Raw genomic sequence first — 17985 nt, 5'->3', positions numbered from 1 at the left:
GCAATAACATTGTAGCAGGACACTTTTTTTTTTACTAGACCGCATGACCAACAGATAGTATTAATACGTGATGCATATTCTTTGCCAAGGAAACCAAATGTATGTGGGAGGGTGTGGGGGGTGTCCAATATGCTGCTGAATGTGTATAGTTTAATCAATCCACAAGCAAGCTCTAGATTTTGCCAAAAGTTCCAATTACTGTAAGGACTGGAGTGAATGAAAATCATGAAGTAGAAAATGGAAGGTTGCCAATTTATAACACATTACCAGTAGACTGGTTGTTGTTGTTGTTTAGTCGTTTAGTCGTGTCCGACTCTTCATGACCCCATGGACCAGAGCACGCCAGGCACTCCTGTCTTCCACTGCCTCCTGCAGTTTCGTCAAACTCATGCTGGTAGCTTCGAGAACACTGTCCAACCATCTTGTCCTCTGTCATCCCCTTCTCCTTGTGCCCTCAATCTTTCCCAACATCAGGGTCTTTTTCAGGGAGTCTTCTCTTCTCATGAGGTGGCCAAAGTATTGGAGCCTCAGCTTCAGAATTTGTCCTTCCAGTGAGCAATCAGGATCAGTAGACTGGTAGTTGGTATCAAATAGGAATTGTTTTCTAGTAGCCAAAACCCAGGATTGACAGGTCTTCAGACACAAAAAGGCCAAAAGAGCTGCTTTTGAGAAGTTATTTATTTTTTATATGGTTTTATATGTTCAGTAATAACCTGCCATGCAGCAGCTTTCTTACTTCTTATGCACCATAACAGAAAAGTCATCACAGAGGACAGTCACATTTTTTTTCAAAATGAAAGAGTTGAATGTCTGTTGAGCACACATACTTAGTCTATAAGCCTATTTAAATTGTTATAACAATAGTCATTCAGTGCATAGAACTGACCACAAGTCCTACATGGTGGTATCCCAATCAATAATTTCATGGGGTCTGAAAATATAAAGAGGGGGCAGCTATACACCATTGCTAAATGGTATCCCTGGGTACTGCCACCTTGATCTTTATTTATAAAGCTGTTGTAGGAACATGAGTGTTGGGAGTTAGGAGGGAGAAGCCTCACTTTTACCAGAATAACTCTCCAAATTCCAAGCTCTTTTAAAAATGGTGTGCCTGTATTTTTCAGCCTTTTCTCTACAGTTATGCAGGCATGAAATATTTGTTTCCTTCGTTGAAAAGTGTAACATATTTGAGGCAACTGTTCCACTTTGATGCGTGTAACAAATAACTGTGGGTTTTTTGTTTTTAGTAAAAGCATGAAGCTAGGGTGATGCCACTCTCTCTTTTTAATTGTCCACAGACATGTTGATATAAGAAATTTGCTTTAAAACTGTTCAGTTATTTTAAAGATGTACCATGGAAACCTGGTACATCTATCTTCTCTATTTAAAGCATCTGAATCCAAGGCTTGGCAGTTGACATCTGTAATACTGGGTCTGAAATGCAAAATGACCTTGTTTATCCTAAGGGCAGGTAGGTGGAGAGGATGTTGAGGTTAGTTTCAATATGTAAAGGAATCTTTATAAATAGTTGTAGAAACTTAAAATATTTTTGTAAATAAAGCAAAATAAAAAGCAACATTTATTTTGGAATAAAATGCTTCATCCATATACAATTTTATTACTATCCCACTGAGTCCTTTTGCTTGGCTCAGCGTTGGCAAGCATATGGCTAATTCAGTCTCTTGAAATATGGGTCTCCACCACCACCGTAATGTCTAAGTTACTTGGTCCTTTGACCTTCCCTGTACCAACCCAGTGCCAAATGAGGAAATTTGTATGCAATAGAGAACTGAATCCAACACCCAAGAGGTTTGTTATTTACCTTGACTTTACTAAGCTATTTGAGGCTCTTGCCATGTAAGAATTTATATGTATTCCACATGATTTTCATATTTTCCAGTTCTGATCCTCTGTACACCTAGTATGGAAACAGTTTTCAGACACCTACTAGGGACATTTTGACATGCATTGCTTGTCTTATTGAAAACTCAGAACACAGATTTATCAACAAATGTTTTTTGCCTGAAATAGTCGTTAGAGCACACAAAAAGGACAAAGTGAGACAAACACAATCTGACTTTTCTCCTGAACTGAGCTCTCTAGTTGGCTGAACTGCAACAATGGCATGTAAGCTTAGAGGTCAGAACAGACAGAACTCTGGGTTTAGTTTATTAATATTAGCTTATCTGATTTCTCAGTATTCTCACTTGAAGCACACCAGGATAGCATTGAGGAGAGGGAGTTGGAATGCTCACTGGTGAGGAAACTGATTAATTGTGGGAGAGACAAACTAAATCAGCGAAGAGTGATGATCTCACAGCAGCTGTTGTGACCAGAGTACTCTTCGTGGCCCTTTTTCTGGCATCCAGCCCCACAGCACCAGGGAAAGGAGGAGAAAGATGGATATTGTCCTGGTCACACCCAGACCCATGAGGATGAGTGACTGGATTTTTAGTTCTTTATTGGCAAAGCACTCGGGTACATCAGCTCCTAAGGTGCATGGGATATACACACCACTCGCCACTAACATGCTGTCTTGTGTCCTTAGGACTATCTCCATCTGAACTACTAAAATTGGATTTAATTTCTGCCAAGAGAATTATAACTCACAAATTAGAGGAGATGGATTTACAATTTAATATTGCGACAGGTGGTGGCACCTGTTCGCCGATAAACCTTGGCTTAACACCACCAACAAAGCTTCCATCTTATTTAACTACCTTATCTGTGGTGATGCACAGGTACGCCTTTATAAAGGCTAGATTCAATGTTTTCCCATCAAATGTGTTGGGTAATAGACTCTCCAACGGACAGATCTCACTCCTCTGTGACTGTAAAAGTGGATCTACAGAATCGTTATTATCATATAATCTTCTGTTGTCCTATACATTCGGCTTCACGGTCCAAGTTTCTGGCCCCATATTTATCGAGAATAGCTGACAGACCTCAGGAAGCCCAAATAATATACTTATTAAACGACGAAGACTCAAGTAGATCCCTTGCAGTCGCTAGATACCTGATTAATGTCTTATTTCTTAAGAGGAGAAATGGATCACTGTATGACTCTGACAGCTTAGCCAAACTTAAGAACCATCAATAAGTGCCAGAACTAAGACGCATATCCCCCAAAATCTGAGGGATTTGAATTGCGGTTGACATAGAGGGAGCTTATTGTGTATAGTTTACTTAATTGAAGTAAAATTGGTTTTATAGGGGTGTTTTAACTTGGAACTGTTTAAATTGTATTGTTTATGGATAAATTTTGATGTATTGTTTTTAGATATGGGCCAATGGCCGTAATAAACCAATCAATCAATAACATGCTGTCTAGGCAAGCTCCCTCCGCAGCCCTGTGCCCTGTCTCGGACAGTGGGAGCAGCAGCAGGGCCTCACCCCTCTCTGCTTTCTTAAGCCCCCTTGTCTGATGTGGTGCATGCAAACACCTGATGGCTCCTCCTTAATGGCAACTCCAACTGCTCTCATCCTTCATACCCCTCTTTGAGCATGGAGACAGCAGAGGGGGAAATGGAGGAGTTTGCAAAGGCCTGACTCTCCCTGGGGCTGTTGCTGGCTTTCCAGACTCTGAGACCTCCTGCAACTGCTCCTCCACATCCTTTCCCCTTGTGTCTTGCCACCCAGTCTCCTCCTCTGCTGGCGACTGCCTTACAGGTGGCTCCGAACCCACAAATCACTGGCCCATTTCCCTGGATCCTCTTCCTCCCCACTTGCCTCCTCTGCCCATTCCTCAGGTTCCTGCCCATCCCTGACAGATATAAACAAACAGCTCTGTCCTTCCTTGGTCAGTGGAGGATCCTGGAGGAGTTCCATCAGCCATAAATATTTTTAGGCCATGCTGCTGCTCTGTAATTAAACATAAATCAATATCATAAAAGAAAGAAGGCCAGCTTTTGGTTAAAATAACTTTCCTAGTCAAAACTAGGAAGGCTGTTTCTTTGGAATAGCTTTTTGAGTACTGAGAAAGTTACACAATGACTTTGTTGAAGTTGGCACTAACCTGCTTGCCACAGAACTTGAGTGTTGGCATTCTGTGTGAGGCATCCATAAAATGTGTTGCTGTGTATAAGCAAGTGCATAATTTCTGCCCGCAAGAACAGGGTTAACATGATGTCTCTGTGCCTTGCCAGCTCTTAACAAACTTTGCTGAAAGCACATTCTGTAGTTTCTAAGATGAGACCTCATACAAAAATAAAACCAGGAGTTTTAGCCATCCCAAATATTAAATCAATATTGAGTTCAAAGTATATTGCCATTGCAGATATGGGTGTTTATTCATATACTTAAATTGACTTCTTTGATTGGAATTAGGTATAAATTAAAATGCTGGTTTTAGGGGGAGAGGGGAAATAATTCCTGACAATGAAAATGATTTTTGTCCTAGGATCCAAAGTATGCTTGATATAAAGTTCTGGACATTCCTTCTGTAAGGCACCAAGTGTCTCAAACCCGAGGCTCTGGTAGCAGGGCTCTGGCATCTAACTCCCTAGACACTAAGGGCAATTTGGAGATTAACTGTTGTTCTGCAGCACAGCTGTTGCAGGTGGTTAGAGGGTGTGCGACAACTTTCAGGGCCAACAGTTCCAGGAAACCACAGGAGGGCAGAGTGTTCCATACTGCTTATAGGCATCTGGGTGGCCACTATGGGAACAAGATGCTGGATTACATGGGGCCTTGGCCTGATCCAGGAGGCTTTCCTTATGTAAGTGACAGTGTTGCAAGTTGCCCAGCTTTCTTCATATGCCTGCTTTATTTAACATGGCTCCTTACTTTGAGCAACTCGTCGCTCAGTGCTGGTTTGACTGCTACAGACTGTCTAGAAGCCAGCATGGATGTGTAGGACAGCTGACACACCTTATTTTTTTTTTTTATTTTTTTTTGAGAAGATAAATGGTAGCTGTTAATCGTGTTCCATTCTCCTGGACAGATGGTCCATCTTGATAGGTGAGTTTTTCAGTAAGCTGGATCAGCATCTTAATTTCTCAAGGCATCAACCAACCTTGAGTGCCTTTGAAGTAGGTTTTTTAAAATCAGATATTACTTAGGTTTGGCCCTCAGACCAGCTGGGAACAGGCTGAAGAATATGGTGGTGGAGAAATACATGTTTTTCATAGCCAGGAAAGAACCTGCTCTCCATTTGGGCTAACTGATTATTTGTACTTATGGCTGATGCCTCCTAATATTTATAACAAAGGAAGTTTTATTTCTGGACCTGGTCTCATTTCTTAAGGCAAATTTATGCTTGATTTGGCCAATTAGGATCCTTAAAAAAAAAAGAGGAGGAACAGCCCATTAAAGGAAAAACCTAGAGCATCAGCTGCAGTTAACTCATTGTCTGATTAAACAGCTTTTCTGTATTTTGAATTGACCAAGTTTCCTTTAACATCTTGAGCTTGCACAGAGGGAGCCAAAGATTCAGAATGCAGCCAGCTTACTCACCGTGACTGATGGCCTTGTAATGAATTCAGCTAATAAGCACCAAATCTGATACTGTCAAATAGGATTAACAGCCACGTTAGCTAGCTTGAACTGTTTCTGAAAGCCAAACCGATAAGGGTCAGTGGGTTTCTTTTGGGATCGTGAATGGCCTGGTGTTGTCACTCTTACTCTGCAGTGGTCTTCCAGGTTGTTCTTTTCTTTCTGGTGGCCATCTTGCCTAGTCGGAATTAGTGTTCAAACTGTTCTCATTCCTGCTACCGTCCCCCCTTTGACTTTGGAACATACATAGGCTGAGAACACAGAACAAAATATTCTACAAATTATCAGAGCTGCTAGAGTCTTTGTGAACTCTACATTATGTCACTTCAATTCTCCTGTTTGCTTTAATCCTTGTTCTCTAAAATGTCAACACAAACTCGGTGGGAGGGCATACTGACTGCTAGATAGGGATGCACAGTAGTGTTGTCTTTTTTTCCTTTTTTGTGGTGGGGTGTTGCATTTCCATCTTGGACTTGATACAGTAATGTCGTTTACCCACACTCATTCCATGTTAGCCTTGTCTCTCCCATTAATTATTTCCCCCCACTGTCAAAATGCAACCTGCAAGCTTCTTGGATCAGGGACTTAGATTTTGCTTAGGTTGTAAAGTACTATGTACAGTGGTGGTCACACCTACGTGAATTTACGTGGGATTATGTGCTCTCATGCTTTTTTCAATGTTATCTTTTTGAAAAATAAAAAGCGTACTTGCCAGCTGCTTTGAGTGTTTAGAATTAATTTAGATTAGAGTATTTAGGTCCATTATTAATAATGGCATGTTCATTTATTAGAATCATTGATGGCCATACTTTTCCCCCTGAATCCTAATACTTCAAAGATCCCTTTCAGTATGAGTCTGACCCAGATGCTCACTCAGTTGTGGAGTTAGAACTCGTGTAGTGTAGCAGCCTACAGAGATATCTATGTATCTATATAGATACACATTTTTCTGAACTTGTACTGCAACTTGCCACATAGGTGATGTTTGGGGAGACAAAAGGGAGGGAACATATATTATTTACTTATTTATCTTTAATCTCCTAGGAAAATGTACACTGATCAAAAGCGGTTGGGGAATCACAGGAGTTGAAATTGTGAAACACAGAACACCAGGTGGTTCAAAAGACACAGAAGTAACGGTCTTTGGAGCTGCTTCTCGCATTACTTTTTTTACACCAGGATATATACCATAGTGCAAGATATGTGTTTGGATTATGTTAATGGCATATTAGTATTTTTACCTCTCTTTTTTTTACCTTTTTAATACCATATTTAGATTTAAATTACCAGCAGTTGTCAGCAAAATACAGGGAAGCATAGGACTTGTTCTTTTCAGATTAGCCTTTGAAAAGTGGCAGATTAAGCATACATTTACCAGGCCCAATGTATTCAAAGCTTGCATATATGTTGTTTTTGGTAGTCCATGGTGAAATACAAAAAGTTAGATGAAACATATCCCTAAAGCTATTTATTATTTATTATTATTATTATTATTTATTGTATTTCATGCCTGCCCTTCACCAGAAGGTTCCAGGGCAGGTTACAGATGATAAAAACACAATTAAAACAGTAAAAAACACACCCCACCTATAAACGACAAATCAGTAATTCATACAACACGTTACAGAGAAGCCACCTAAATCAGTTTTTCAATTTATAAAGACCAGGGTAAAGAGCTGTGTCTTCAGCTACCAACTGCTTAATCAACCAGATAACAGGTCAGCTATTTTATTGGAAAGTGCAAATCTGCCTTTTCAACTGCTTTCTCGTTTACTGCTTTTTTTAATTTAAAAAATTGGTTCAGTGCTCTTACTATTTACTTTTACAGTTCAGCATCTATTTTCTACTAAAAATTTAGCATTTTTGATGCAAGATTGATGTTTGATCGGAAGCAGAGAGAAATAAACTTGTGAGCTGAATCTGGTAATACAGTTCAATTCTTTGTCAGCAGAGTTTTCCCTTGTTTAAATGCTGTCTTGCTTGAAGGTAATTGGAAGTCTTGTTTCTTTTGACTGATTTCAGGTGGATGCTCTCCGGTTACGTCTAGAAGAGAAAGAGACCATGTTGAATAAAAAGACTAAGCAAATTCAGGAGATGGCTGAAGAGAAAGGAACTCAAGCTGGAGAGATTCATGATCTCAAAGATATGCTGGATGTGAAAGAACGCAAAGTTAATGTTCTTCAGAAAAAGGTAGGCCAGCCAGGTATACAAAGTTCTGCGCTCCAACTCTTTTTGTCCGAAAGTGGTAATACCAATAGCTACAAAAGTCGCATTTAGTGAGGATTGTGGTTCAGCGTTCTGTTGCAGTGGGAGGATTGGTAATGATAAACCTGAACAGAGTTTTATAATTATCAGAAAAGCTAGACTGTTGCTCAAAAGATCTTTCACCGTGTTTCAAATGCTACATTAGTCTTTGCAATGACTGGAATGTTAAATCTCATACGTACTCTCTTGTATAGCGAGTGGTGGAGTCTGCATAAGTTCCTGGAAAGGCTGTGTGATTGATACAAACAAATAATATGATAGTCAGGGAAGTGACCATTGGTGATTAAGCCTGTACGTCATACGCTTGTGCAATCACACACCTGGGTTCTGTAGCTATGCAGAACAATATCTGGCTACATTCTAGATATTTAGCTATGGAAGTGTTGGCCCATAACTCCTATTCTTGAGCCTCCCCCTCAATCTGGATGTGCCTGAAGGGGCAGGGTGAATACTTTCCTGTTCAGATCTGTCATAACCATCATGACTGGAGCAGATTTGAGAAGGTTGGTTTCTTTTTCCTCCTGGAAAAACTAGTCCTCATTATTAAGAATGCCTTTAGTTTACTCTCAATTCAAAATAGATTGGCTTTACCTAACATTTTTCTTTTTTGATAACATAAGTTTCACACGCTACAAATGATGACAATCAGTGCCATCTGGGTGAGGAGCACAAGTAGACGCATTCATGTGTGGCCAGAAGTTTGCATAACAGTAATATGACCCTTTCCAACTTGATGCCTTCCTTCTGTTTTAGACTGGAACTCCCAGCAGCTCAGTATGGCAGCTTTTTGTGTGTGACTCAGAACTTTTGGTGTGCACCTTGAAGGGGTGGCAGTGGACTTTTCTGAGCCCCTGTAGAGAAGCACCTCTAATATTTAGAGTGGTGCAAAGCTGCTTGTAGGATGCATTCCCACAGTTGCTCGTGAATTTCTATGTCCATAGGCTGCTATTGACATAGGGTGCCATGCTTGTAAGGAACATCAATGGAAGCATTGGGCCAGATCAAATTGCATGCTGCCTCATAGAAGATGCTCTGTGGGAATGTATGATTTGGAGTGTCCCAAGGCTTTTTGTGGAGTGACCATCTTTATCTCAAAGCAGGCAAAACTTTGGAGAAGTCACCCGTCTATCTTTATTCAATTTAATTACAAGACAGTTACAAAATGGCAACATTAAAAATGCTTAAACCCATCAATTTTCCATATTAATCCACACATAACATTCTTGCAGTAAAAGCAATTTTAAAGAAGTTTTTATTACAATTGTTGAACAATAAAATTAAAGTAATAGGTGAATGGCATCTACGCCTGGTGACATGTCAGTTTTTAATCTGTCTATAAGACCCTGGAAGATTACTTTATATATAGAGAGAGAGAGAGTGAGAGAGAGAGATTGATATTGATTCCATGCAGTTTGCACTAGTCAAAGTTAAAATGATCATTCTCTTCGCAGAAAACAGCTCGGAATGGTCTTTAATATTCGTAATTCAGTGGACAGTGTAATATATGTGCTTTTAAAGGTTCAGTGCTTGTTATACTAGGATTGATGTCTCCCCCCTCACCCACCCTCTCTCCCAGCACACATAAACACTTATGTGTTTTTCAGCTTAATTTCCTGTATAAGATAAATTAAATGGGACAATAGTAGCTGGCTGGACATTCCTTGCATGAAATTAGCATAAAAGCCATCCTCTCAAGGGTTCCCCTGAGGTTTCATGTTACAGTGTATTTCTTGACTTTGTAACAAGTTACTGACTTGGAAAATGTAATTGAATGTTTGAATTAAAGCCTCTTTGAGAACCTGTGTTAAAGTTGTACAGCTTCCTGCTTGACTGACTTGCTGCTGCAGATGCCAGGATCATTCCCTTTCTATCTGACTCCAAACACACTTCAAATTAATTTTTATTCTCCCTTGGCAATATCTGTAATGTTGGCCATCTGATTAAAGATGTACAGCCTAAAGTAAATCTTGTTGAATTCACTGTAACTTAGTAACATGTGCATGTAGCTACAAATTAGCTACAAGATGGTTAACTATTAACCTATTTTAATTAATAAATAAAATACTGCAGTATTTTATCAGGCTTAACTGCCACACTTACATAACACACTGTGTTTACTGAAATACTGTTCATGGTGCTCTTGAAGCTGCAAGGATGATACTTGATGAGTTTGCAATTGATGTGTGTGCTGCAACCAGAGCAGATATTCATATAAACTTTTGAACACTTGATGCAGAGATGTGGAAGAATGGAAATGATTCATAGTATAGATTAGAAGGGTAAATGCAATTTTATTAGCATATTTCCTTACGATACTGTATGTACAGATTTCTGCTAGGGGTGCCTACTTTGAATTGTTTTAAAATTTACTGGATGTCATTTTCTGTGTTCTTCTGAATGCTACATTGCCTTCCACACATACCTCAAGACAATCATTCAATAATGCAGGGTAGCATAACAAATGATGGGGAACTGGAGAACTGGGAGCAGCACAGAGATTTAGAAGCATCCATGGAAGAAAGAGGTAGTCTCAGTGAATTAGGTGGGAAGGCACAGCTGACTGGGCTTCCATCTTAACATCAATTTTACACACACACACACACACACACACACACACATATATATATATATATATATATGCAGGTTTTGGTGTCCTCGGGTGTCTTCCCGTGTAAAAGTTGGGGTGTCTAGGCGACGTTTCGACGAGGTCTCACTCGTCATCTTCAGGCTGGTGCTTTCGGCTTCTTGTTACTGGAACAGAGCGGGATCTCAATGTTTGAGTTCCTATAAATACTGTAGAGGGGGTGTGGTGTCTAGCCTCCAATGTTCTGGGCAGAGAGGAAGTTCCCAGGCTAGTGTGCCTTTTCTTCTTTTGTTCATTAATTACTTGAGAGATACCTTGAGTGATTTCTTGAGTGATATCCTGAGTACCACTTAGGTGGGTCATTAGGTGTGGATTAGTTGCTAAAGTCTTTGTGTCTTGACCTCTTGAACTTTGTGAAGAGTTTTCCTGAGAAGATGGCTGTATTGCACTTAGTTGTGCTTTGGCTTGGCTTCGTGTATAGGGGCGAGCTGTGGTTTTGTGGCTTGTGTCAGCCAGATCTGTGTAGGGATTGCAGGGGGGTGCAGCATCCGGAGGTGCCACCATGGATTGGCTACTGGATGGTGTCAGTAATTCATCTGTGGAGAGGGTCTGGGTTTGGGTCTGGTGTGGTTGATTGGTGTTGGCGTTCTGTGTGCCTCTGGATCTGGTGTCAGTTTTTGTGGGGAGGGCTAATTTCCAGATGTCTGGCAAGCGGGATGTGTCGTCACGCTTGTTCATGTTGTGAGGGTGTTTCTCTATCTCGATGGCTTCCATGATTATTCTCTTGTGGTGATGTTCCGTGTTAAAGAGCAATTTGGAATCTGCAAAATTAATTTCGTGTCCTGTTTCTTTCATGTGTTGGAAAAGAGAGGAAGTTTTTTCTTCTTTTTTGACGGCATTCTTGTGTTCTGCGATACGTGCATTTATTCGTCTGTTTGTTTGTCCAATGTACGTGGCTGGGCAGAATTTGCAGAATTTACGTACATTGGACAAACAAACAGACGAATAAATGCACGTATCGCAGAACACAAGAATGCCGTCAAAAAAGAAGAAAAAACTTCCTCTCTTTTCCAACACATGAAAGAAACAGGACACGAAATTAATTTTGCAGATTCCAAATTGCTCTTTAACACGGAACATCACCACAAGAGAATAATCATGGAAGCCATCGAGATAGAGAAACACCCTCACAACATGAACAAGCGTGACGACACATCCCGCTTGCCAGACATCTGGAAATTAGCCCTCCCCACAAAAACTGACACCAGATCCAGAGGCACACAGAACGCCAACACCAATCAACCACACCAGACCCAAACCCAGACCCTCTCCACAGATGAATTACTGACACCATCCAGTAGCCAATCCATGGTGGCACCTCCGGATGCTGCACCCCCCTGCAATCCCTACACAGATCTGGCTGACACAAGCCACAAAACCACAGCTCGCCCCTATACACGAAGCCAAGCCAAAGCACAACTAAGTGCAATACAGCCATCTTCTCAGGAAAACTCTTCACAAAGTTCAAGAGGTCAAGACACAAAGACTTTAGCAACTAATCCACACCTAATGACCCACCTAAGTGGTACTCAGGATATCACTCAAGAAATCACTCAAGGTATCTCTCAAGTAATTAATGAACAAAAGAAGAAAAGGCACACTAGCCTGGGAACTTCCTCTCTGCCCAGAACATTGGAGGCTAGACACCACACCCCCTCTACAGTATTTATAGGAACTCAAACATTGAGATCCCGCTCTGTTCCAGTAACAAGAAGCCGAAAGCACCAGCCTGAAGATGACGAGTGAGACCTCGTCGAAACGTCGCCTAGACACCCCAACTTTTACACGGGAAGACACCCGAGGACACCAAAACCTGCATTCCTGTACCCGTGAAAATCTACGAAAGCATATATATATATATATATATATATATATATATATATATATATATATATATATATATATATAAAATTGGCTATGTAAGCCTGGAACTTCCCTCAACCTCAGCTAATGATTTTCCAACTTAATCTCTAATATGCATTTTATTCTTATTAATATTACTATTAAATCATGATATTGAATAAACGATTTACAAAACTTCTTGTAGCCCTATTAGCGATGTCAGTTGTTTACAGTTGTCTTTCAAGTACAACATAAATTTATTCCAGTTTTTCAAGAAATTCTGGTCCTGCTGGTTCTGAATTTTCCCAGTCAATTTTCCAATTTGGCATATTGACTGGGCACCTCTAGTAAGGAATAGAATGCTGTGCAATCTTTCTAAAAACATCTTGCCCATCTGTTTCATGTTAATCTGATTCTTTAATTGATCTTGCTTTATTTAAGATTGAGAATCTTCAGGAACAGTTAAGAGACAAGGAGAAACAGATGAGCAGTTTGAAAGAAAGGGTAAAATCCCTGCAGGCTGATACCACCAACACCGATACTGCCTTGACCACACTGGAGGAAGCACTTGCGGAGAAGGTGAATATGAAAGAAATACGACCTTTCCTAAACCCTGCCCCCCCCCCAAGCCACAACAATGTATTCTCCTTGTGAAGAGTTTGTCCTATCTCAGGCAGGAAGATCCCATTTTCATTGGATGCTATCAGTTTAGCTTAATCAGGTGCTGCAGTTTAAAACACTTCCAGTTGCATTTGGTATGTGTATTAATCAAGCACATGCTGACTTAAAATCTTCTGAAAACTGTTCAACTCTGAGCTTGGATATACGGCTTGAGAAATATATGAATTAGATAAGGAAGCTGGAAATGACTTCTAACCTGTGACGCTATGATAGTTGTGCAGCTCATCTGAGAGATGCTGTTTCTGTGTCATTTTTGAGATTCATAATAATAATAATAATAATAATAATAATAATAATAATAATAATAATAATATTTTTTATTTGTATCCCACCCTCCCCAGCTGAGGCTGGGCTCAGAGCAGCTAACATCATAAAAACAACACAATATGCATAAAAACAGACATCAGTTAATTAAAATACATCTTAAAATTAATTCAGACAAGTTAAAATCTGGGCAGGTGGCAATTATCAGCTTGGAATTGAGAGTGGTTAGTTTCTGGCTGTAGTTTAGAATTAAACTGTAAGCTTGGTCCAGTGCTGCATTTGTTTATTGTAAATAATACAGCATGACAGCTTTATATTTTTAATCACTGTATGGCAACGGTTACCTCATAGTCACTTAGAGTGCTGGGTGGTGAAGTGAATTTTGCTGTGTGTTGAGTAACTTGTGTTTGCGAGCATCTCCTGGGCATAGTAAAATTATCCTTGCCACCTAGGAGGACACCACAGATCACAGGATTTCAGCATTGGTAGTCACCCCAAAATGAATTTATGAGTTTGCTTCTGAATTTAATCAGAGATTCTGTGTTTCAAAATGTCTTGCCTCTAATGTCTTTCCATATTTGTAGTTGCATTTTTGATTCTGGTCTATTTTATTTCTGATTAACAGCCCATATAGATTAGTGCAGCCGATGGGGTCCCTTCAGATGTTGCTGGTCTGTAGCTCTCATTATCCCTGACAATTAGCTACCCTGTCTGGGGCTGATGAGGGCTGGAGTCCAACAATATCTAGAGGACACTGTGTTGGCTACCCTGGCACTAGTGTCATCCTGGTGCAGCAATTGCACAAACTTCTTTATTTGGTGCTCTGCATAAGTTCTATTGGGAGGGGGACAGTGATGACAAGGGATCTGTTTAGCTTTATACTGCATGCTTGTGAAAACTACGTCAGAAGCAGCATTTCTGCTCTCTCACTTCTTCAGTTTCTATGAATGTCTTGTCTTTGTGACATGATTGGTGTGGATCTTGTTCTACCAGGGAAACGGTTTAGCGAAGACCTATCATGTGTTTAATTTGTATAACAACTATGTGAGTGAAAGGTTACAGAAATTTATTTAAGTCTGCAACACTATGTACCCTTGGGAACAAGACTCATTTGAACTCAGTGTGGCTTGTGTCAATGAGTAAACATGCATAGACCTTCTCAGAATTAAGCATTTGTCCAGCCAAATGGATTTCTTTTGACAGAGTGCTCTGTTTTTGTCAGGAACGTACAATTGAGCGCCTGAAGGAGCAGCGCGACAGAGATGAGCGAGAAAAACAGGAGGAGATTGACAACTATAAAAAAGATGTTAAAGACCTGAAAGAGAAAGTCAGCGCCTTGCAAGGAGATCTTTCTGAGAAAGAGGTTAACCAATATATATTATAGGCATATAACGTAAAGAATCTTCGTGTTAAGAAGGGTAGTTTTCTTGATTCTCTCAGCAATTTTATCCACTAAAAACTGAAATGTACAACACAGACATTCAAATGAATATGCATGGAAAATCAGATGAAGTTTAATATTGCTGATACCTCGAATGTGTTTGTTGATATTGGTGAAAACTGCAATTTACGGCTTATTTTCAACATTTGACATTATCTTATTGCCTGGATTGGTCACTAGACATAGACATCAGTGGATACTAAAACATTGAAAAATTTAATGTAACTGGGATTGAGCATAAGTGTGCCCATCAGCAGAAAAGGAAATTGGGGGTATTGGGAAACAGAACAGAGGGGGAAAACCTGAAACAGGTACAAATGCTCAGTGGGGGCACATTTGCAATCATTGCCATGCTGACTGACTGCTGCTGGGGTGTGTGTGTGTGTACATGCTGGAATTTTGAAGAGAAACACTTCGCACTATAACATTTTGTTGCAGGACCCTACTTATCATTGACACTTGAATGCTGCTTCTGGTCTTCCCATGCTGATACTTATAAATCCAAAATCAAAAACCAAGCATGAGGGAGATACATTGCCAACTTGGGTTAACTCAATATGTACAAGTGTGTGTGTATGTATGTGTGTGTATATAGATATGCAGATAAATAGATAGATAGATATGCATGCAGATAAATATATAAATATAAATATACACATCCAAAAGAGACCCATCCAGTGGCATGGAACGCTGAGAATATGGGGTGGTGGTGAATAATTGGGGAAAACTGACAGCTGAATAGGAGGGGGAATAGAATGGAGCAGTTGAAACAGGAGAACAGAGCTACAAACCAATGATTGGGAGTGATGGGAGTTACAGTCCAGCAACAACTGGAGGGCCACAGGTTTCCTATCCCTGGACTACAGCAGGCTAGGAAGTGACTGTAGGCTACAATTGCACTTTTATTCAATTGAGAGAGAGAAAAAGTCAGATTTTATGAGTGGGGGAACAGTGAAGCTGAATTTGGGTGGGGGATGAGAGGGGAATGTTGTGATTAGTGAGTGAACAAAGCACAGCTATTCCATAGTAAATGGATGGTGTGAAAGTAGTCTTTCTGTTTTATGCCCATAGACATTAATGGCAAAATTTAATAATGAAATATAACTGGGATTGGGCATTGTCCCTTTCCCCATCCCCAAAAATAATAACCCAAATGGAGAGGGGGGGATGAAAGCAAGCCAGTGATTTCTGCACATGCTCAGTGGGCACAGAATGTTAACTGACTGTAGGGGAGGAGGAATGGAATAGTAATCGCCGGACTCCTGAACAGAAGCACTGAAAAGGGGAAAGGGTGGAAGGGCTGAAGAGTCTTCTGGTGCCTTAAAGGATGGACTGGGAGTCCAGTTCAACAGATCATAATGTGCTTTTACACTTGGCATATGGATTAAATAAAAAAAAAATGCAGTCAGCTGGAAATGAAATCTTGTTATGTAAAATGGAAATGGAAAAAATAAACTCTGGCAATTGTGTTAAAAAAATCAATATATATACTTCATTGGTTTCTAAGGGCCCAAGACTCCTTGTTATTTTTGATTCAGCGTAGCTATCCCTTTTGGGACTGAGCTCAGTGACAGTGTGAAGTTAGTAGCTGATTGTTTTTCTTCAAATAAGACATAATTTCATCTAACACATTTAGAAGTACTCCCTTCCATTGAAAAAAAGAGGTTTTCATATATGATGCTTATAAGCCTCTAAAGAAATGTATTGATCCAAAGCAGAAAACAAAATGTAATTGATATATAGACTGGGAACAAAATATTGGTGCTAGAGCTGAAAAGTATAGTTTTGTTCTTCATGCTGCTGCATGTGTTACCTTTGTTGTAGACTTCATTACTGGATTTGAAGGAGCATGCATCATCTTTAGCATCATCAGGACTGAAGAAAGACTCTAGGTTAAAGACATTAGAAATTGCCTTGGAACAGAAAAAGGAAGAATGCCTGAAACTAGACTCTCAGCTGAAAAAGGTAAACACTAAAAACCTTTATCTTTTCAAATGGAAATTGCTGGTCTTTCTCAGACTTACCCTTCTTTTTTATCATTCCCTGCAAATATCCTCCTGCAAATTTTAGATAATAAATTATTACTTTGGGATCAACAAAGCATTGTCGTTCAAAAAGAGTGTGTAGGATGATTGCAATAGTGATTGAAGTTCATTTCAAGCCACTTTTGCACACAGCAAGAAAGTGACAGTAGAGAATACATTTGTGACTCATGTCCTTTTTCCATGTTTTTGGGCATAGTATGACATAGCTCACACATTTTCCCTTGATGAGATGAAGAGAGATGCCAGTTCTCTCACACATCATATCCAGAAGTTTGTATCTTCCTCTCCCTGTTTTTCTTGTATCATGCAAAGCAATACAGAAAGTAAATAGACTGATAAATTCTGTCAGCAAAATTCTAATAACTAACTAGGAAAACATTAGTTATTTGAATGGATGCAAAGGCATTTATAACAGAGCTAGTTCATAAAGTGTTGAGATGGGGAGGGGCTAAAATTCTACTGCAAAAGAGCATCTTAACAGGCATCAAAGTAATAAAACAGTTAAACTTCCAAAACTAAGGAGATGAGCGTTGTGGAATAAGGGAATGCATTCACATTGTAATTAAGTTAGGAAAAAAGCAGTTGAAATAACCATTAATTGGAGAAGAAGCATAGTGGAAGAGTAATCTTAATTAATAGAAAATATTTAATATTCATTTTTGCAGCTACTCACTGTGGAGATGCTTTTAAATATTTGTTTTCCGTTCCACAAGTCTTGGAGTAAGTTTCATCTGAGATTTGTCTTCAGTTCTTAGTCCTGTTGTAAATCCTGTTTTAGTTTTTTAGTTTTTGAAGCATTTCCCATGTCTGGGCCTATTCCAGTTGCTTTAACAAAAAGAGATGCAAATAACCTGCTGGAGCTCTTCATGTAAATACTCCTGGTCTGAAATGCAAACCTTTCCCCTGCTTTTGGCTACATGAAATAATTAATTACCATCAGAGAGGAACGGAGATCAGCCTGATCCTTTCCACCTGCCAGAGTCTTCCAGCAACTAAGTCTGCCTCATTTCTCACCAACCAGTAGAATGCCATTTTAAATGCCAGGGCACAGTGATTGTGAGAAGGAAAGAGACTGATTTGGCTCTGCCAATGGATCAGAAACTTTGACTGTGCCCAGCCAGTAAATCTCAAATCTTTATGCACTAGCCATTTGGAGAGCGTTTGAGGTAAGATAGATTTCAGCCATTTCCTGGAATTGTCTTGGAGCCATTAGCAATAGTGATTGAGTTTCTCTTGGCCTGCTGTGATTCCCACAAAGTAAGCCACAAAACATTCAGATGAAATTGTCAAGACAAGAATCTAAACTTCTG

At 39.8% G+C, this 17985-nt stretch overlaps 1 protein-coding gene and 1 long non-coding RNA gene across 27 annotated transcripts in view; one reads left to right on the top strand and one right to left on the bottom strand.

Annotated features, from left to right (window-relative positions):
- The window catches only part of ERC1 (ELKS/RAB6-interacting/CAST family member 1), a 168809-nt gene that overhangs the window by 37270 nt on the left and 113554 nt on the right, over positions 1–17985 (top strand). For all 26 annotated transcript variants that reach the window (XR_014555565.1, XR_014555566.1, XR_014555567.1 and 23 more), the window contains 4 exons: positions 7516–7683; positions 12686–12823; positions 14412–14552; positions 16455–16595. Coding sequence is in view for 23 of the 26 variants with exons in the window: in XM_083700024.1 (XP_083556150.1) it covers positions 7516–7683; positions 12686–12823; positions 14412–14552; positions 16455–16595 (588 nt within the window). In the remaining 3 variants the exon portion in view is untranslated. The remainder of the gene's footprint in view (positions 1–7515; positions 7684–12685; positions 12824–14411; positions 14553–16454; positions 16596–17985) is intronic.
- Positions 7347–8078, bottom strand: LOC310826328. The gene is made up of 2 exons (XR_014555752.1): positions 7941–8078; positions 7347–7536 (listed from the first exon to the last, which is right to left on the bottom strand). It is a non-coding gene; the product is annotated as an uncharacterized lncRNA (long non-coding RNA).

Source organism: Podarcis gaigeae (genome assembly GCF_964106915.1).
Source record: "Podarcis gaigeae genome assembly, chromosome: 10".
NCBI classification, from domain to species: domain Eukaryota; kingdom Metazoa; phylum Chordata; class Lepidosauria; order Squamata; family Lacertidae; genus Podarcis; species Podarcis gaigeae.
The sequence above is the reverse complement of the archived record's forward strand: the minus strand, read 5'-3'. Positions and strand labels throughout refer to the sequence as shown.